Source organism: Panthera tigris, chromosome A1 (genome assembly GCF_018350195.1).
Source record: "Panthera tigris isolate Pti1 chromosome A1, P.tigris_Pti1_mat1.1, whole genome shotgun sequence".
In the NCBI taxonomy this organism is placed as follows: Eukaryota; Metazoa; Chordata; class Mammalia; order Carnivora; family Felidae; genus Panthera; species Panthera tigris.
The window spans coordinates 20037785-20058880 of record NC_056660.1 but is presented as its reverse complement, the minus strand read 5'-3'; the positions used below and the strand labels follow the sequence as shown (position 1 = coordinate 20058880).

Genomic DNA, 21096 nt, shown 5'->3' with positions numbered 1-21096 from the left:
GCAGTATTCCATTATATTTCTTTACATTCACCAGTGCCCAGTTGTTGGCTTTTTTATTATTATAAACAGCATTGCCAGGAGTATTTTTATACTAAATCCTTGTGTGTATCCTTCATTATTTCCTTAGGATAAATTCCTACAAGTGAAATTGCTATAAGCATGTAAAGCTTTTGATGCTTACTGTCAGCTCATTCTCCAGGGGTACCATTTCACTCGCCCCCCACCCCCGGCATGGATGAGGGTGCCAGGGCCTCATAAAAACTGTGATTTTTGTGAATGAAAAACAATATTGACGGATACACACACAATAACAATGGTCAAAAGTGCTCTGAAGAGACGGTGATAAATGGGGAGACTCTTGGGTTTTGGAGACCTGCAACCTGAAGTCTTTTCTGTGTTTCTCCTGAAAAGTACAGTATTGATTACACTCCCACTGTGACATAGCAGCAGGAACAGCCAGCAAATCCATCAGTACTCTGCACAGGCGTTATGACAAGTTGGAAGTGTTTGGGGACTATTGTGCAAAAAGCCAGGTCGTACCCACTAAAGCTTACGATATTCAGAATTGATTAGGAAGGCAAAGAGGATCCTGCCCATCTTCCTTCGTTTCTTCTTTGTAAACTTTCTCTCCTTCCTCCACGTCGATCAAACGTCTATTTTGTACGACCCGCTAGTTACGGGAGGGAAGGAATATTCCATCTGCTCTCCCTCCCCCTCTTGTTTTTATCTCACCTGGCATCTCCTGCCACTATTGTTTGCACAGAAAGGCAGTGCAGCCTGTGACTGGAAGGCTTCTCTGTCCTTTGTAACAAGAGCAGTTGTGAGAAGTCCTTCATTTGTCTGTTGCAGAAAGAGCTGGGCTTCCTCTGTGATTCGTCTTTATTTCACAGCCTCAGGCTTGAGCACAGCGAGGCTAAAATGTGTGTAGGTCACGGATAACCTGGACTCAAGCTTGGACGCATCTTTCTATGAGGTGGCATGCTTCAGGAGTCACATTCTAGCATTTTCTACTCTCTGTTGAGAACTCTATTTGAACCTCCTGTTATAGTGAGTATGAATTTTTACAGTCACATGCTCAGGCATAAGACTAGAACCACTGTACTTACACTGAAGCTGAACTTCACTCTGAGCTGCCCTCACGCCTAGCAGCTGAAGGCACGGTGCTCTCTGCTGTGGGACCTCCACCCCTGCAGGCCTTGGCCCAGAAGTTTCGGTACATGATCCTTTCTCAGAAACCCTCTGCCATCCAGACGTCGGTCAGGTCCCTTCCAGTCTTCTTCCTTCCACCGGAAGCCCAAACCTGACAATCTCTGAGCTGAAAAGGCCACTCTGGCAACATGGCACGGGTGATGCAGGGGGAAAACCCTCTCTGCTCTAGGTTTTTAGCTTTTCTTAGCTCAGAAAGCCTCTTCTGTCTCCAGAGCCCCAGCCCTTGCAATAGAGAGCCTTTGCCCTTCAAGACTGTTTTCTCTGCTGTGATCTGGAAACTATATATGAGTTCAGGAGCTTGACTCATGGGCCTATCTGCCCCCACCCTCCTGGAAGCCATGAACAGCCCTAAATGTGCAGGTGGAGGGCCACAAGGCAAGAAGAAAATTGTGGTAAATGGGAACTTTGGGTATTCTCTCTAAAATTCATCTGCTGTGTCATTTAGAACACATCTCCCACTTTGTTTTCCTTCTCTTTGTCATGTGTGAATACCTTGCTTTCTGAGATTGTGAGCTCCAGAAGGGACATGTGTCCTCCTGCTGTGCAGTCGTTGGGGCTGTTTACAGGAGAGCTGAAGCAGAGCCCCGAACTGGGAGTCTGGGAGATGTCTGCTCCTTTCTAGACCTGCCATTAAGTGGCTGGTCAACTTGGGCAAGTCGCTGGACCTCATCTGTGACATGAGGAGGCTAGACTAAATGCCTCCTCCACTTTAATTTTCTAGTCCTGTCCAGTAGGCTTGTTCTTCAGGGGGTTGGAAGGTACATATTTTCTAAGGAAATGGAAACAAGGACCAGGAACATGTCAGTATCATGTTGAGATTGGTCAAGCAGTGGAACATTTGATCGAATTTTAAACCAGAAAGAAAAAAAAAAGTCCGCAGGCTCCCTTCCCTGCATTGCTAGTTTGATCCTGAGCAAAGCCAGCACCAGATCTCATCACTGGTCTTCCTCCTGTGGCGGTCAGGATATATTTTATGAGCACCTACGTAGTGCTTTTTCCTAAAACGGTTGTAATAGCTAAACGTTTGATTTTTCAACATCCTGCCAGAATAAATCCCTTTGTAAAATAAGTCTTAATTGCTGTAATTGTGAGGACTTCTCCCACCAGCTCCAGTTATTAGAGGTCTGGGGTTGGTTGATGAACAAATCATTGGGGTAGGTTTTGGTCACCGTCCTCCTCTTTTGTCTGTTCCGTTGCGATAGATGTAACTTACCTCTCAAAACACAATGAATATCCTAACCCTGTTGTTTGCGAGCCCTGCTGCCTCATCTCCCAGTCTGTAGAATTTTCTTGAGCTCCTGGCTCTCAGGATGACTTTGCTACTGCTGAAAATGACAAGGTATATATGAAGCGGTTGAAAACGAGTGCACATTCCTGAGTAGAAGAAAGGATTCTGTGTCAAATACTAGCATCGCTTCTGTCATGTTGAGCCCTTTACCTTTTATACTCCGAGGGTCTTTGTCCAGTATTAAGCATCAGACTTCGGTGGGCAACAGACCTGTGTTACCTTCTCATAAACTTTCAAAATCACTACAGTCGTAAGGACTTAGATAACAACTCTGCCATCAAGAGATGGCCCTCGTTCCTACCGCTTTTCTACCTTCTCACACTAATGGCCTAGCAACTTCCTAGTCCCCTTTCAGAATTTTTGCCAGGCTGTGTTGGAATTTAAAGGGTCTTTGTCGTTGCTCTCTGGTGAGTGGCTGGCCTTTGCTTCCCCCTCTTCTTCCTATCTGGAGGTTTATTTCAGAATGAAACTTAGAAGTACGTACAAAATAAAATGCATATTTCCTTTTCAAGGGGAAAAAATATGCAGGGTGTCTAAAGACCCTGTCTTACTTTCTCTATTATGTCGTCCTTAACAGTGTCCTTAATAGGGTCTCAATAGTGTAGCAGGACACTGGCACGCCAGTGCCACACTTCCAGATCCCTGACATCGTTCCTGCAGCAGATGGTGAGAATAGAGAAGGCAGGCAGCTATCGTTACGGCTGTAAAAGGCCTAAGGATCAGAAAGATTCCACATTGTTTTCCTCTGCCAAATGAAAATATAGGTTTTGGCTTAACCACCTCAGCCTATATTCCATTTTTCAATTACAAGAAAGTACTGTGAACTCAGGCTGAGAGAGGAGAACTTTTTTTTTTTTTAATCTTTCTTTATTTTTGAGAGAGAGAGAGAGAGAGCACAAGCAGGGGAGGAACAGAGAGAAAGGGAGACCCAGAATCTGAAGCACACTCCAGGCTCTGAGCTGTCAGCACAGAACCCCATGCGGGACTTGAACTCACGAACCGTGATATCATGTCCTGAGCCGAAGTCGGAGGCTCAACCGACTGAGCCATCCAGGTGCCCCGAGGAGAACTTTTTTTTTTTTTTAATGTTTGTTTATCTTTGAGCCAGCGAGCGAGAAAATGTGGGCAAGGGGCAGAGAGAGGGAGAGACAGAGGACCCCAAGTGGTTTCTGCGCTGACCACAGAAAGCTTGACGTGGGGTTTGAACTCGTGAACCGTGGGATCATAACCTGAGCCAAAGTCGGACGCTCAACCGACTGAGCCACCCAGGTGCCCCGAGAGGAGCACGATTTTATCTGCATTATTCAGATCCCCAATGTTAAAAAACCTTGCGTGTCACCTTGTTGCCACCAGATTCTCGCTATTCCCACCCTGCCTCTAATTTTGGCTTCGGCTGGGGCTGGCACTGGGGTCAGCCTTGCCACTTTCACAGCCCAGCATTGGAGGTCAACCAAAAGCCTTGTCAAAATCCTAAAACTACTAAGGATTGAGAAAGCCTGAGATTTTATCTTAGCTATTGGCAGGGGCAAAGGGAATTGCTTCAGTTTGTTCATTAGTTCAGAGGTTTGAGGAACTAGCTTTAAAGGAAAACTGTTAAAAAAGAAAAAAAAAAAAAACGATGAAGGCAGGTTATTCATTACATTCGGGATGAATAGACTCTCTGGAGAAGGAATTTGGAAGCCCCTTTCTGAGAGCCTTCACTTCAGGCAGGCATTCCCGGGAAGACCAGGCAGCTTAGTGGGGGGAGGCTGGCTCTTTTGTGGCACTTGACAATGGAGTCGGTTTTGTGTTCGTCACCCTGGAGCCTCTTTTCCTCCCGCTTCCTGACCTAATTTTTCTTCCCAGCGTCCGCCTGCGCCCGGCCTGCCTTTGTTGCACACCCGATCCGCCGTCTCACCTGGGTTTTCTGCCACTCAGTCATGAGGGTCTGGTTGACCAGACCAAGGATCCAAGTCCCTGAACCGCTCAGTGCCACACAGAGGGGCTTTAGAAATGCAAATAAGGAGTTTATTCAGCCTCCTGCATATGCGGTTCCAGAAATGTCCAGGCAAGCTCCAGGGCCAAATTCCCTAAACCGGCAGCAGCTGGAGGTGCCCTTGGTCTGATTCTTTTAGCCTCTTGTGGCACTGGAATGGCACATGGTAGTTTATTCAGGTGATGCTAACTGGTTGTGGCTGTTGCCTTGGGAACCTGTTACGGTACCACGTTCAGGATAGGTTGCTCCGTGAAGTGTCTGTCCCTTGCACTTAGCTGCCTGACTTCATCTTCTATATTTGCTTGCTCTGACTCCCCCACTAGATTATAAGTTCCAGGAAGGCAGAAAGTCTTTCGTTCCCCACTGTATCCTGCGGTGCCCAGCACAGAGTAGGTGTTCAGTCAACATTGCCTGGTTCAGTAAATGATTTGTATTGTAAGTTGTCGGTGATAAATGGTGGATAAAATGACAGAGACGTCAGCCATCGTCCAAAACTTCTAGAAGGAGGCATCTGAACTTGTATCCTGAGAGTTGGCTGGGCCTTGCCTTTGAAATGAGAGATCCGGACTTTGAACTAGACATACCTGCTGCTGGGAAGGAAATACTTTGGGGACACACAGTAGTTTGCCAGTTCTGGGAGGAGGGCCAGCCTGGCAGGCTCCAGGCAGTGGGAGACAGCACAGGCAAGAATGGGGTGAAGCCCCCCGGGTGCGAAGGATGGCAGGAGTCCCGGTGCAGGCAGCACTGAGACAGCTGAGTGGGAGGTCCGGCATCAGGATGTCCGTCAACAGGCAGAAGGACCTCAGTCCCTGCCCAGACTTTACCAGACTCCAGCTTAACGTGTCCATGCAGGCCCGGAATTGCCAGAAACTGCCCAGGCATAATGGTCCTCCTCCATTCACGGCAGAATCTCCTGCCGCATTGCCTGAAGGAGCTGAGCCACACTTTCAGGGCCCAGCCAAGCAAAGCAAGGACGGTGAGCTAGAGATCGAGAAAGCACATAGGTGCAGAGCACGGAGACCCTGTTCTGGGTGGGCCCTTGTCAGATCCGTGAATATTTCACCTGCAGCGTGGGGAGAATACACCTTTATCATGGTATTGTTTTAAACTAAATGAGATAATATATGTAAAGCTTTTAGGACAGTGTCTGGCAAATAAGAGCTTCATATATGGTTATTACTGTCTAAATTGTTATCTTTTGAACTTCAGAGACCCAGGGCACCTGGGCGGCTCAATCGGTTAAGCGTCTGACTCTTGATATTGGCTCAAGTCGTGATCTCACGGTTCACGAGTTAGAGCCTGGCATCAGGCTCTGTGCTGACAGCACGGAGCCTGCTCAGAATTCTCTCTCCCTCTCTCTGCCCCTACCCTAGTCATGCTTGCTTGCGCACTCGCTCTCTCTCTCTCTCTCTCAAGAGAAATTTCTATTAAAAAAAAAAAACATTTTTTCTTAATACCTAAATAAGAGACAAGGGATATACAAGAGAGGTGAAATATTGGGGGGAAATGTAACAAATACACAGATTCATAGTACACCTTCTGCCTCATAGAAGGCCTGACTCTTACAGTGCTTTACTTAGAGCTGCTTTTTGTTTTACATTATCAAAAAAAAAAAAAACAAAACAAAACAAAAAAAAACTTTGTATGATCACACGGGAAGGAATCTGACAGCTTTGGTAATACCTGTAAATTTGTGAACAGCTCCCATCCTCTAACCGGCCCTGGGGAAGTCCGTCTGTTGCCCAGTTCATGTCTGGTCTGTGTCTCACCCTAAGTGAACAGGTGCGGTCTGAGGCCCTCCGAGAAGACGTGTAATAGATACGATAAAGGCAGAGCGTCTCCCACAGTCGCAACATCCCTGCTTCTCCAGGGAGGCAGAGAGGCTTTCCGTGACAATTAATTATTCACATTTCCTCTCCTTCCCCTCAAATACTTGGTTTCCTATCCAGCTCCAGGAGGCACATTTTCTCTGGGGTGTGGATAACCCTAGCACCCAGCACCCAGTGACGGTTTGGAGCTGCACACTGTGGCTCCTGGGGCCCGTTTATTTTAGGGCCTCGTGCAGTGGGCACGTGCTGGTGATGGCTGGAGCCTATTGCCACCGCTCACTCTCCTCATTCTTCTCAGGGTAGGATTTTATCGACTTACATCGCCCTGATGCACGCAGTGCAAAGGGAGCTCGGGGGTCGGGTCTTCATCTTCCTTCCCTGCTTGCTCTTGGCTGCATCCCAGGCTGCCCAGGCGAGCTGGTGCTCGGTCAGATGCCTCTCGCCGTGCCCCCACCCTGCTCGAAGGCTGGGCATCTTGCCTTTCTGCAAAGCTGTCAACACGCACTCATCCGCGGGGGCTTCAGCATGGCCTTTGTTACTGCTCTCTCTGGGAAACCTTTGTGTGGCGGATGGAGGTGTCCTGACGCCAGGCACCCTGACAACTCTGTCTCGGGGACTCAGAAGCCACCTTCCCCGCGACCTCTCCACACCCAGGCCTCACGCTCGCCTGCAAGCATGAGAGGGCAGCACTCGGATGTAAAGACCTGGGTGTGTGCCATCGGGGAGGTGGTTTCTGGATTCTTCTTCTTCACACACCCAGGGCCAGAAGAAAGAGATGTAAATGAGTGACCAGGACATGGAGCTGGTGGCCGGTGGTTGAGAAGCCAGCCGGCCAGAAGGAGGCAGGAAAGCAGTGGAGAGTGGTGACTAGTAGTGTGACCAGAAATGATGGGGCGGGGCCGCTCTCCTCCTGCTATGAAACGAATACAGCGCTGGAGGGTAAGCACACTTCCCTGCAGAACTGTCCGTGACTGTGCAGACGCGCCTCGGATGCTGTGCGACCTTGGCAGATTACTTCGCCTCTCTGTGCCTCGATTTTCTGCTCTCTAAAATGGAGACAATGATAGTGCCCCCCCCCCCAGGGTCGTTTTAAGGATTAAATGAGTTTATATACATAGAACACTGAGAAAGTGCTGGCCCACAGAGAACATCATATGTGTCTTAGCTAACGTCTCTCCACATACGTGGCTACGCACACACCCTGAGAGTGGGCTCAGTATCTCAACGGGACTGCCTCACTGTTCTGACAGCTCCTTTTCTCAAATATTTTTTCTACTCCATATGTCCTTTTCTCCTCTCGCAGAAATCATCTGTAGTTTTCTCAAGTACATTTCTTCATCCCCTAAATCTTTCCAAGCCTTTCTACCTCTTTCTGTTCATGCTGAACATTCATAAATGTTCAGCAAAGTCGCGTGTCCCCACTGTTGGGAGATCAAGTGACCACGGAAAAGTGAAATACGCCTTTTACTTGGCTGTGGTACCTTCCCCTACCTTTGCTGGAGTTGCCGACCAGTGGGAAATTTCATTGGTTTGCCTTGTGCTGCACTTCTGCTGATAGTGGTTGTTCAGCGAAACAGAAAGTAGCCAGGTGAGCAGAAGAGCAAACAAAGAGAAAAACCACAAGAGCCCATGAATTCTGATTTGTTTCTTAAGCCACCATGATGATTTCCACTGATTCAGATCTATATGGGGGCACACACGTATCAGATCACTGCATGAAAGCGAGAATACAGTCGAAAGGTAACTTGATCCATCCTTCAGTTCAGCCCATGACCTCAACAGCGCGTAGGTCCCATTGCTAACAGGACATCCCTCCTGACAGTCGTTCCGGCTGTCCGTCTCACCAACATGGCCAAAGTGGAACTCCTTGTCTTTACCCACAAATCGGCCCTTCTTCCTCTATTTTGTGTGTCTTAGTTAAGCATCGATAACTGACCAGTTACTCAAGCCAGAAACATCATGGTACACTCCTCTCCTGCTTTCCCTGCCTCCCATCCCAGGCCTGTGGGCTCCAAAGCTAGTCCCCTGTGCCTCCTCAAGAGCCTGTGAATCTGGGCCTTTTCTGTATATCCACTGAAACTGGAAATATTGCTGTGTAACCACCACCCCCCCACCCCCTATCACTGGCTTGAAACAACAGCCAATTCTTATTTCTCACATGTCTTAGGTGCTCCAGACCAGGCCCAGCTAGGTGGCTCTTACCATGTTTCTTCTGTGGGTGTATGAGATTGGCTGATACAGGCCGGACTCAGCTAGGGCGGCTGTGATCCATGTGTCTCCTATCCTGCTTTCTGGCACTAATGTGCTAGCCTGAGCACGTTCTTCTCAGGGAAATGTCAGAAGCACAAGAAGGCAGGCCCCAACACACGTCACCATTGTGTCTTTCTGTTGAGCAGAGTTAGACATATGGTCGAACCCGAAGTCAAAGGGAAGGGAAAGCACTTCACCCATTAGTGGGAGGAACTATAAAGTCCCATGGCGGAGAGCAAGGATACAGGGCAGGAAAAGAACGAGGGCCAGTAACGCCATCTCCTCCAAGGCCAAGTCTTGTTATCTGTTGTCTAGGCTGTTTACTCATTTTATGACTTCTCACTTGGCTTCCCCCTGACTGGATTCCAGCATCCCTTTATTAAAACTTTCCACTGCCCCTTATCACTACCAAATTGAGCTAAAGCCCTGTACAACTTGGCTCCAGTCCATTTTTCCCCGCTGCGTCTGTTACCACGTTTCAGAATTACTCACCACCCCCTTCCAAATGTGCTTGTTTTTTTGCACCATTCTGTGCCTTCATAAACAGTCTTCCCTCTTCCTGCAGTGATCTCCCCCACATTGGAGGTTATTATGAGTGAGATGTTGTTTACCCTTGAAGGCCCAGTTCAGAAAACTCCAGAAAACCTTCCCAGAAGCAGTCTGGAAGAAAAGTTGCTCCGTCCTTTGTCACACAGTAGTAAATTGGAAGGACATCACGCTCATATTTAACTGGTACAAGTTCAAGAATACATGCTCAGCCATAAGGGGCTGGAGTTATATAATTTCACCCACCATTCTAGTCCACGATCATGGAAGTGCCGAGACTTGACTTTGCTGTTACCTTGGCCATCCTTATGTTCCAGAAGCCTCTCGCAGGGGGAAAGGCACAGCCTGCTGAGTAGGGATCTGGTGCTTACTGATACAAGACGATTCTTTTATAACATAAGCCATGCGGCAAGCCTGTTATTTCATCTGGGGTTCAGCCAGAGGAACACCTGTCTGACTATGCTGTCTTGTTACAAGCAGGACCTTCAGTGCCATATTGGAAATTTAAGGGACTTTTCAATAGTAATATTGTCTATAGGTAATTTTTAGCGCAGGGTAACCTTAGACTCTACCCCCTGCCTAAAATGCTACTCTGTCGTGTTTCCTATAGGCATATATCAGATTGACTTTTAATTTTTTATGACTGTATTTACGACGTTCTCATTTGTGACTTAATGGTTCTTTAGAGGGCTGCTGTTGTGGTTGTCCGGGTTATATCCTGCACACTTCTAGGGGAGCAGCACCATTCACACCGGGGTCTACGTAGACAGACTCCCATGGTACTCGATGACACCAGCTTCCTCGTCTCTCAAGGGTCTGCAACATACTGATTCCTCAACAACTGCGTAAATAAATGAGTAAACAAGAAAGGCCACAACAGACTGAATTCACTGTTCCCAAGTGAAATAATCTAACAGCCAGAGTTGGGATGGAAATTCAGACAGGTTTTGATCCAACAGAGTTAAAACCGTGTTATTACAGGTGAATATAATGAAATATACCTGCAAGCCCATTTGGCATGTCTTGCGAACCTAGAAAAAAAAAATTGACTTTTCATCCTGTGAATTGATCGAGTTTATTGTTCCTAAAAGCACATCACGCTTCTCAAACGTTATTGACTGCATGATTGACTTCGGTCTAATACCCTAGTGGACATTGTGAGGCATGTGTGTGATGACAGATCTACATTCTAAATGAATCTTGCCGCTCCCCACCCCCCCCCCCAAGTTGCAGTGGACTTAAAGATTTCTTGATTTCCCTTGGATGAATCATAAAGCCTGTAAAAATGCAAATAGAGTTACCTTTTAAAAGAACAAGTCTCTTTTTTTTTTAATGTTTATTTATAAGAGAAAGAGATAGAGTGTGAGCAGGGAGGGGCAGAGAGAGAGAGGGCAACACAGAATCCGAAGCAGGCTCCAGGCTCTGAGCTGTCAGCACAGAGCCCAACACGGGGCTCACAAACCGTAAGATCATGACCTGAGCCAAAGTCGGACGCCCAACCAACTGAGCCACCCAGGCGCCCCAAGAACAAGTCTTATATCAGGCTGAGAAAATGTGCTCAATATTTCCGAATTAGAAATACACCAGTGTGGCCAGCAAACTTTTCACCCTGTGGGGTAGCGTTGCCAAGTTAAATGGCCAACCTCACACTTGAATTCAATGCTCCCAGATGTTCTTTCTGCCAGAGACATCGGGAAGGTACACAACCCGTTCAGGATGTGTGGGCCCCTGAGTGGACGTTGCCGAAGGAGAAGCCCATAAGATAGCATTAAGCAGGCAGCAATGGCCCCGTCATGCGCCCCCCCATCCGTAACCACAGCCCCAGTAAGCAGCCTCAGCAAGAACACTGTGAGAACACTGTGCTCCCCGTGCACAGTCCCCTCCCCCACCCCCATGGTTGCTCCAGCAGCAAGGTGGTCAGGACCAGGCCACCCCACCTGATCAGCCTACTCAAAGGACACAGCGAGCCTCCCCTGCCAGGGCTTTATCTGTCAGAGTGAGTACCTGGCTCAGCACCTAGCAGGAAGTGTAAAGAAAGGGTTCCATAAATGTTTGTTAAATGAGTGAACAATGTAAACCAGCAAAACAAGCCAATCAGAGGAGTGTAGTGTTACAGGGACCTTTCGTGGGGCGAGGCCCTGCAGCTCCTTCGGGAAATACTAAATGGCCTACGTGCACTTAATGCGGCCGCGTCTCTTCTAATGGGCGTGCTGTCCCTTCCACATCCGTGGAGATTGGACTTTCTGCCGCCTAATACAAAGTAACACTGGACCTGATGAAGTCCGGCACCGGGGACCTCCTAGCACCGACCGGCGTGGGAACTTCCCAGCAGTAGTCAGGTCTCTGCTTCTCGGCTCCGAACGATCACGGAGTCGGCGCAGTGACGATTTAGCCTCTCCTCCCGTGAAAGCCTTGCATGTCATCACGGGACGCCTTTAATGACACGGCCTTTTCGTTTCTCTCTCTGCGCCCCCCAGGTGAGCTCTCCGTGGAGGAGGCGCAGGACCCTTTCCTGGTTAGCATCCACATAATCGCAGACCCAGGGGAATCCCAGCCCCTGCAGGAGGCCATCGACAAGGTCTTGGCCTGGATCCACCCGGACCTGCAGCTCTTCCGGGTCTCGGAGAGGCGGGCGCCCCGGCGGCGGAGGAAGTCCCCAAAGGTGGCGCAGCCGGCGCTGGCCGTGGTGCTGTTCCTTCAGGAGGAGTACGGCGAGGAGCCCATCCTGCAGCTGCACCGCACGCTGCAGCGGCCGCCCTGGCGCCACCACCACACGGAGCGCGTGCCGCGCAGGCTCCTGCCCTACCTGCCCTGCAGCCAGGACTTCTTCACACTGGCCCCTGGGACGCCGCTGTGGGCCATCCGGCCCGTGCACTACGGCAAGGAAATCGTGCGCTTCACCATCTACTGCCGCCACGACAACTACGCCGACATCCTCAAGTTCTACGAGCTGATCCTCCGGCGCAGCCCCAGCCAGAAGAAGACGGACTTCTGCATCTTCCCCATTTTCTCCAATCTGGATGTGGACATCCAGTTCTCCCTGAAGAGACTGCCCTGTGACCAGACCCCCGTCCCCACCGACTCCTCGGTGCTGGAGTTCCGGGTCAAGGACATCGGCGAGCTCGTGCCTCTCTTGCCCAACCCCTGCAGCCCCATCAGTGAGGGGCGCTGGCAGACGGAGGACCTCGACGGGAACAAGATCCTCCTGCAGGTACCTGGGGCGGAGGGGGGTGGGGCGGGGGGGAAGGTCTCTGTCTGTCTGTGTCTACCTCCCTGTCTGTTTGGGGGAACAGAGAAACCAGGGGGTTGGCTCTGCCGGAAACTCTGGTTAGTACCTGGTAAAGAGCAATGAGCTAAGAAACAAAAAGGAGGGATCAGTGGCCCCCTGTCTGGCTCTTAGACGAAATCGAGGCGTCCATACTGTGCCCGAACACAAGAGGAGGCATCAAGGGTTCTTTGCATGGGTTGTTTTCACTTCACCGCCTTGGCTCTGTGCCTCAGCAAGCAACTTCCAGGTCCTCTGCGCCCCTCTTCACCCACTGTTTGAGCATCGGCTAAATGCCAGTGACTCCTGGGGATTTCAGATGAGCTTATATCCCAGGGACCTTGCTTGTTATGGAAGGTTCCTGAATCTACTCCCTCACACTTAGGGAGTTTTTACCAGTGCATTCTTCCCTTCCACAAAGGACTTCAGGAAAACCCAGCTCTTTGAAAATTGTAAACTATATTGACATTCCGTAGAGAGGATGTGCTTGTTTTCTTCTTCCCTTTAGTGTCTCCCCACCTTCCATCCCTTCTACCACTAGGCAGTAAGTAGGTTGTTAGAATCAAGTGATCGCTTGAAAAATTACTTTCTCATAAATATTGTAAGGAGTAAGTGATGCCTTTGGAGTTTTTGGTTTCATTAAGTCTGGGAGGAGGCGAGTAAATACATTTTAAGGAAATGGATGCAGTAGAAAGTCCTGTTCTGTGGTTAATCCTTCACTCAATTGCTGGATCCCTTTCTCCTCCCATCCTTCCAGTGGCTGTCTGACACCCTTTCAGGATCATTAATCATACTCTAGAATTCAAAATGCAGCAGGTAGATTTAAGAATGTCCTGCACTTGGCCCTACCTGTAAATGCTTTCCAAACCCAGGCTTTCTGGAATTAACATGTAAATCAGTTCCAAGCACATAGGACTTTGTTTCTTTCTTTTTTTTTTTTTAATTTTTATTTATTTTTGAGAGAGAGAGAGAGAGAGCACGCACGCGCGCGAGTGGGGGAGGGGCAGAGACAGAGGGAGACACAGAATGGGAAGCAGGCTCCAGGCCCTGAACTGTCTGCAGAGCCGGATGCAGGGTTCCAACTCCAACTGTGAGATCATGACCTGAGCCTAAGTTGGACACTTAACTGACTGAGCCACCCAGGTGCCCCAGGACTTTGTTTTTCTGAAAAACCCCTGGCCTGGGCATCTCAGTTTTCACATTTGGCTGCCTAGAAGGAGAAAGTTGATAGCGAATTAGGGGCCATTATCTTGAAATCACCTCCTGAAGATGCTGATTGTAGTTACTTGAATCACAGGTACAGCTTCATAGTTCTTGATTTTGACATTAAGCATCAGAACTGTAATCCACACATCCCAAAATGAAGTGAGAATTTGGCACGTGTCAGATAGCTGGTTAAAACTTTAGGCGGGCCACACTGCTCAAGTCAGAAAGATCACCTTGAGATATTAACTGTTTATGGGACACAGATACTTTTCAGTTTTTTCTTTGAGCTATACAGATAAGAAACTCAATAATATTGCTTTATTATTCAGTGAACTGAACGCTAGCTAATTGTCTCTTTTGAAATGTGAGAAAAAACTTGTGTTTGAAGATTGCCGATGCTTGTATGCAAAATATAATGCAGTTGAATAAGTAAAAGTAAATGGAAGGGTTTTGTTTATGCTAAAAGACCAAAATGAATATGATTGTTTTGAAGGGACTCCTTCTTTTTTTTCAGTAATTAGAATACTTTTTCTCTTGAGGCCTGTAATAACGGAAGTGAAAGAACAAAGTATAAAAACTTGGCCTGGACTGTGCTCAGAGGAACCATTGAAAGAATATTTCAAAGATTCACACATTTAAATGGTTATAAAATCTGTACAGGTGCAGGCTTTTGAAGTTAGAGCATCAAAGTGTGAAAAAGGTAAGAAAAAAGATTTGTATCTTGGGTCTCAGGAATGCAGGCCTTTGTTCCATATAGTAATATGTCGAGGAGGCAAATTAATGCGGACAGAAATGACTAATATTCGCCCCCCCATAATTCTTGATTATGGCCATTTGTACAGGTTACTGTGACAGAATCAGTGCAGAAAGCAACCTTCTGCTCTAGCATGAAATATGCACCCGCCCATCTCTTTAAGTTACTTTTAAAATAAAAATGTACGTGTCAGTCTTTAGCAACATTAAGATAGTTAAGTCATGGAGAGAGGGACCTGCCTGGAAGAGTACCTTTTAGCCACATCATCCTTAGCAGTGTATGTCTCCCAAGTTATATTTTCAATTATAATTTCTAATATAAATGCTTTTGTTCAGTTGGGTGGAGTTACCATACACTGAAGCAAATCTTGGGTAGTTTTTAGTTGCTTTCTTAAAATACAGATTGCATTTTATTTCCTCATCCTGCCCTATTAACATTCCGTATTCCAGAGAACTCTTCCTTTGATTTAATTCCCCTGGAAGAGACGGAAGGTTTTTTTCTGGGAGTTACCCAGCCTTTTATAAGAATTTGGAAATGTTTTGGTTTTTATTTGTTTGTTTTTTAATTAAGTAGGCGCCACGCCCAACATGGGGCTTGAACTCATGACCCTGATACCAAGAGCCACCTGCTCTACCCACAGAGTCAGCCAGGCACTCCTGGAAATGTTTTTTACTAAAATACGATAAGATGGAAAGAAAGACCTCCTCCTCCTGAAACTCCTCTCTCCTTTCTTGGCACTGCTTGATTCGGCGGGGGAAGGCAGGGAAGAGGAGGGTGGGGAGTTGCTCGCACAAGCTGCCCGAGATCCCTCTGGAAAATGCATCCTAGAAATTTCCATTCGTGCTCAGTGACACTAAACTGCAGCTTTCTGGAGTCACGATCCGAGTTGTCTGAATCTTTCCGCATCCCCTAGAGCTAAACTAACATTGTGTGTTGGACACAGCAGGTTCTCTTTATAGGTTTCCCTTTACTTTTTATTGAAGAAGAAATCATATAGTAAAAGTGCATATATCCTAAGTGCACAGCTCAGTGAGTTTTCACAAAGTGAACATTTGTGTAAGAAACGGTAGAGAAGGCTTCTTCCCCACTCCTGCAATGCCCTTCCCGCAAATGAACATATTAATTACTCCGTTTTGCAGCAAGTGGGGAAGAAGTATCTAGTCCAAGAAATTGGGAATGTGGGTATGTTATCTTTTTTTTTTTTTGTACTTATAAGAAGATCTCAAATTTTAAAAAGATTTAAGGTAGCTGACAATGATATATACCACACAAGAAGATTATTATAAATAATTAGACAGCAAAGGGATTTGAAGTAGATAGAATATATTGCTAGGAAAATCACATAAGCCAAAGGTGATATCAGGATGCATGCATTTCCCGTAGAGTGTCTAGAGCTCATTGGTAGCCACTAGCCACATGTGGCCGTTTAAATTTAAACTCAGAATTAATTAAAATGCAAACTCCAGTTTCTCAACCTCAACACACTTCAAGGACTCGGTAGCCACACGTGGCTAGTGGCTACACTATTGACTAGCACAGATACATAAAATTGCCATCATCACAGAAAGTTCTGTTGGACAGCATCCTTCCAGAAGTAGTCCTCATATTTGATTTAGAGTTCTCTAGCAGCAGAAACACAGGGGACACTCATCAGTGACAGGATTTAGAGTCCATGGGGAAAAATAAGCCATGCCTAAGATGTGCAGGTTTGCCTCGTTCTGAGTCATGGGAGCAGTGCCACCCACACCTTCTCATGTCCACGGTAGGATCAACAGCCGCCCTCACCCGTACCCCTAGAATAACTGCACCGAGACCTTACAGACCTCTTTCTTATACGGTGTCCTCAGAGTGGGCCAGGGTACCTTGCCAAGCATAGTGTGGAAAAGCCACCACACAGAGGGTGGGCAAAACAAGGCAGTCTCTGCCAGCAGCCCCTGGGCACTTGGCTTAATCCTAAAAGGAGGGATACATCTTCAAGCAGTCTCCTCAAGTTTGTTTCTCCGAGGCCTGAATGGAGGGCCACCTGCCTCCTTTGGAGGCCCTGCCATGGGCAGGGCCGGAGCTGTCCTTAAGGAATGATTTGGGATGCACCCAAACTCACACGCAAAGCACAGTTCAGGGCGCAGGGCTCGGTTCCTCAAGAGCAAGTGACTGCAGCTTCAGGCTGGGGAATGTTGACAGCATCTTCAAAGAAGCAAGGTAATTGAACAATGCTGTCGAAGGCTTTGGGAGTTTTATTCCATAGGGGATGGTCACCAGCTGTTCTTTGTGTCCGCAAAAGGCAAAAGAGGAAATCCGTTTGGACAAAATGGGTCAGATAAGATTTGAAGGGCAAGAAATCAGGGGCACCCAGGTGGCTCGGTCGTTGGGCGTCCACCTCTTGATTTCGGCTCAGGTCAGGATCTCACGGTTTCTGAGTTCGAGCCCCACATCAAGCGCCATGCTGACAGTGTGGAGCCTGCTTGGGATTCTCTCTCCCTCTCTTTCTGCCCCTTCTCTGCTCATGAGTGCGCACGCTCTCTCTCTTTCTCTCTCTCTCAAAAGAAAATAAACTTTTAAAAACGGGCAAGAAATCAGACACACAATTGTTGAGATGCCAGGCTCGACCTCTGAGACTCTCTTCACTGGAGAGCTTTTAAGGCCTCATCCATGCCAGCTACTTTACTTGTCTTCTTACATAGTGAGGGGATTGAGTGGACCACCAGTCTCGGGACACGGGGGACACCGGTGCTGTGAGGTCATGGGGACAGAGGCTGATGAGGATGCAGTTGAGGGACTGAGGGGGCTCCAGAGACTTCTTAAAAGTGCTGAATTGTGGTAAAAGACACATAATAAAATTTATGATCCTAAACATTTTTTCTGTCTTTATTTTTTAAATTTATTTTGAGAGAGAGAGGGCAATTGGGGGAGGGGCAGAGAGAGAGAGAGGGAGAGAGAATCCCAAGCAGGCTCCACGCTGTCAGCACGGAGCCCAGTGCGGGGCTCGAACTCACAGACTGTGAGGTCGTGAACCCGAGCCAAAGTTGGAGGCTTAACCGACTGAGCCACCCAGGCGCCCCCATCCTAACCGTTTTAAAACGTGCAGTTCAGTAGTGTGAAGTGCATCCACATCGTGCCCACACCACCACCATCCATCTCTAGGTCTCTCTTCATCTTACAAAACTGAAACTTTACCCATCACACAGCAACCCCCGCGCCGCCTCCCCCAGCCCTCGGCAACCTCCACTCTACTTTCTGTCCCTGTGAATTCGGCTACTTTAGGGACCTCACATAAGGGGAATCATACAGTATCTGCCTTTCCATGACCGGCTCGTTTCACTCAGCATAACGCCCTCAAGGGTCATCCACGTGGTAGCACATGTCAGGATTTCCTTCTTTTCTAAGTCTGACCGATATTCCCTCGTGAACATGGCGCATTTTGTTTATCCACTCATCTGATGGGTACTGGGGTCGCTTCCACCTTTGGGCTTTTGCGAATGATGCTGCTGTGAACGTGAGTGTACAAATATCTCTTCGAGTTCCTACTTTTGCTTCTTCCAGGCGTATACCCAGAAGTGCAGTTGCTGGATCGTATGGTAATTTGTGTTCATTTTTTTATAGGGAAGAACCACCATACTGTTTCCTGTAGCAACTGTACTATTTTCTATTTCTACCAACAATGCACAGGGTAAGACTTATTTTTTACCAAAGAAGAGAAAGCCTTGCTCTTTGTTTGTGAGGCCACAGCATGTCATTTTCTGCTCTAGGAGGTTGGAAAGAATAGAGCAAACATTGAGGTGAGACTTGTCTTATTATGATGCGCCCCATGTACTCTAGAACCAGACTCTACAGCAGAAATTCTTGACTTGCCATCCTTGGACCCCACGCACAGGTTGTATGCATGTGTTTACGTGCATCATTGGAAAAGGTGCATCAGATCTGCCTCTTTCAAGATTAAGACTCTCCAGAGGTGTCTCATGGCCCTTGCAGGCCCTTCCAGACCTTCACCAAGGCCTAAAGCTTTACATCAGCTGGTCACTACTTACCTCTCCAGCTTTATCTCCCACTTCTCTCTCCTCTTGGTCCCTCATGCCTTCCATATTGGCCTGCTTTCTGTTCCTCCGATGTGGCAAGCTCACTCCTGCCTCAGGGCCTTTGCACCCAGTGTTCCCTCCACCTGGAATCATCTCCTCCAAGATCTTCTCATCATTTGGGTTTCAGAGATGCCTTCCCTGCTGCCTCACTTAAAGTAGCTCCGTTTGCCTGACCCCAGCACTCTCTATGATATTATCTTTTTTTTTTCACATACTTACTACCATCTAAAATTATTTTGTATATTTATCTGTTTACCTCTATATTATCTATCTCTACTACTAGATTGTCAAATGAATAAGTATATGAATGAACGTGATGTTGGGCAAGAGGGCCTAGAGCCATAACTGGAATCTCAAATGGGTCCATGACCGCCCTATAGCTTCTTACGTCTGGGTTGTGATCCCCTGTTGAAAACAAACTTTGGCAAACATTTATTAGATAACCCCTCTGTGCCAACAGTATCCCCGTCACCACCACCGCACCCCACACCCCCCTTCAGTAGCTCACAGGCCAGTGGAGGCAGCAGTCATGCAAACCAAAATATCCAGCAAAATGTTCCGGATGCTGTGATTTGAAATACTCACACAGGGCAGTATACGACACAGGCTTTGTAGTCAGATGAATTGGGATCGGACCCTAACTCTTTTACTTGCGAGTTGAGTAACTCCAGGCACGTGACATTACGTTGCTAAAACTCTGTTTTCCAATCTGAAAATACAGAATTATAACTCTTAACCATGCAAGGTTGGACATTTGGAAAGAATGCCTTTGCGCTACCTCTCAGTCAGCACCCATGAATCAGTGAACAGGGGCTATTGTTACACAAAGGGTGGATTGGTTGATGCTGGCCAGGGGTCAGATGGTCACGAGAGTCTTCTTAGAAGAACCGATGCCTGAGCTGAGCTGACTGAGGGTGGCCGTGGGTCCGGGGGTTTCAGGGGAGCCCCAGGGCAGCAGCAGACACAGAGACCCGGGCAGGGCTGCTGGGCCCAGGGCAGGGGTCAGGGTTCCGAGCTGCCGTCCTGAGGGCAGGGAGGCAGCTGGTGAGAAACCAGCTACTGGGAACGCAAACCACTCTTCAGATGCTCAGGACAGAGACGCCAGAGTCATTCTGGGGCCTTCTCTTTCAGGAGGTCCCTGTTTATTCCACTTCCAGAATACACGCAGACTCCACCTGCCTCTCACCACTGCCACCTCAGGCCGGCTCAGCCGCTGGTGTTTCCCGGGGAGCCCCTGAATAGTGTCCTGATTTCTGCAGCTGACTCTCCACTGCACAGCTAGAGGGCCCTCTCAGACATAAGTGACACCGTGGGAGTCCTCTGCTCAGAGCCCCTGGGGGCTGCCCATCCCGCCCCACGTGGAACACAAGCCTGCTTCTCCAAGGTCCACTGTTCTTGCCTCGCCTGCCACACTCCACCCGGCCACCGGCCTTGCTGTCTGTCCGGTGGAACACACTGTTCCGCTCTGTCCCCTCTGCCTGGAGCCACACAAGGGCCCTGTGGCTGCTCCCTCAGCCCCCTCGGGTCTCCGCTCAGCGTGCCCTCATGAGCAACGCCTCCCCAGCCACCCAATGAAAAACACCCGTTTCCTGTTCTCTCGCACACAGACGCTCCGGCTCCCTGCCCTGCCTTCTTTGTCTCCACTGCACTGTCACCTTTTAACCTGCTCTCTAGGGACTGAGCATAAGCACCTTGAGGGCAGCGACTTTATCTGATTTGCCCACTGGTGAATCTCTAGCGTCCAGAATAGTGTCTGGCCTATACTCGACGCTCAGTGTTTGAATGAATAAAAGAAGGAAAGACAGAAGGGGAGAGAGGTGGGAGACTTTGGGCTGTTTCGGACCTGCCCAGTGCAGGCAGACTGAGTGGTGGAAAGCCCGCACGTGGCTGTTAGGAGGAGGTTGGGGGCGAGGGGGATGTACAGAGACAAGGACCCGGAGGAGGAGACTGAGACAGGAGTGTCCTAGCTGACTGCGGTGGGACTCAGGCCACTGAACACTGGGCAGAGGGCAAAGAGGAGGGGTGGGCGGCCTCCCCTGGCCTCTCCCTGCCCGTCCCCCTGGGGCGTTATCACCAACAGCAACTGGGGGGACTAGCAGTGGTCCTCGGCACCTTTGACTCGTGAGCACACATTGGTCGTGCTATTCCGTGTCCTTGTCCGAGGGACCCGGTGGGGGCCTGGGCATTCCCTCTAGCGGTGCTTCTCTAAGTTCAGCAGGCATGAAAATCACAGATTGTCGGGGCGTGCCTGCAGAGACTGTGAGGCCTGAGATCCTGCATTTCTGACCAGCTCCCAGGTGCTGCGGCTGGTAACACCCTCTCTGTTCACCATACGCGGGATATTATAAGGCAGGACTACCCAGTGGCTGCTTTGTGTTCGATTATTGCTGCCTGGGGCATGTCCACTTTCTAAAGTATATTATACTTGTACTTAATAGCAGGCTTGGGACAGAACACCAAGAACACAAGTCACAGTTTTGTGGTGATCATTTCCCAATACATACACGTATTGAATCATTGTGTTGTACGACTGGAATGAACATAATGTTACGTGTCAGTTACGTATCATTCTTTTTTTAAAGGACAAAAAAGTCAAATCGCAGGAAGTATCTGGAGAGTGGGCAGAACTTCCTCACGCTGTTTTTGTTTTGTTTTGTTTTCATCAGAATGAAATTGCTACTGTGCTTTTTTCCTCTTAAAA

General features: G+C 48.4%; 1 protein-coding gene across 1 annotated transcript in view; it reads left to right on the top strand.

Annotated features, from left to right (window-relative positions):
* The window catches only part of FAM124A (family with sequence similarity 124 member A), a 97925-nt gene that overhangs the window by 16948 nt on the left and 59881 nt on the right, over positions 1-21096 (top strand). The window contains exon 3 of the mRNA XM_042963988.1: positions 11575-12308. Coding sequence (XP_042819922.1) covers positions 11575-12308 — 734 coding nt within the window. The remainder of the gene's footprint in view (positions 1-11574; positions 12309-21096) is intronic.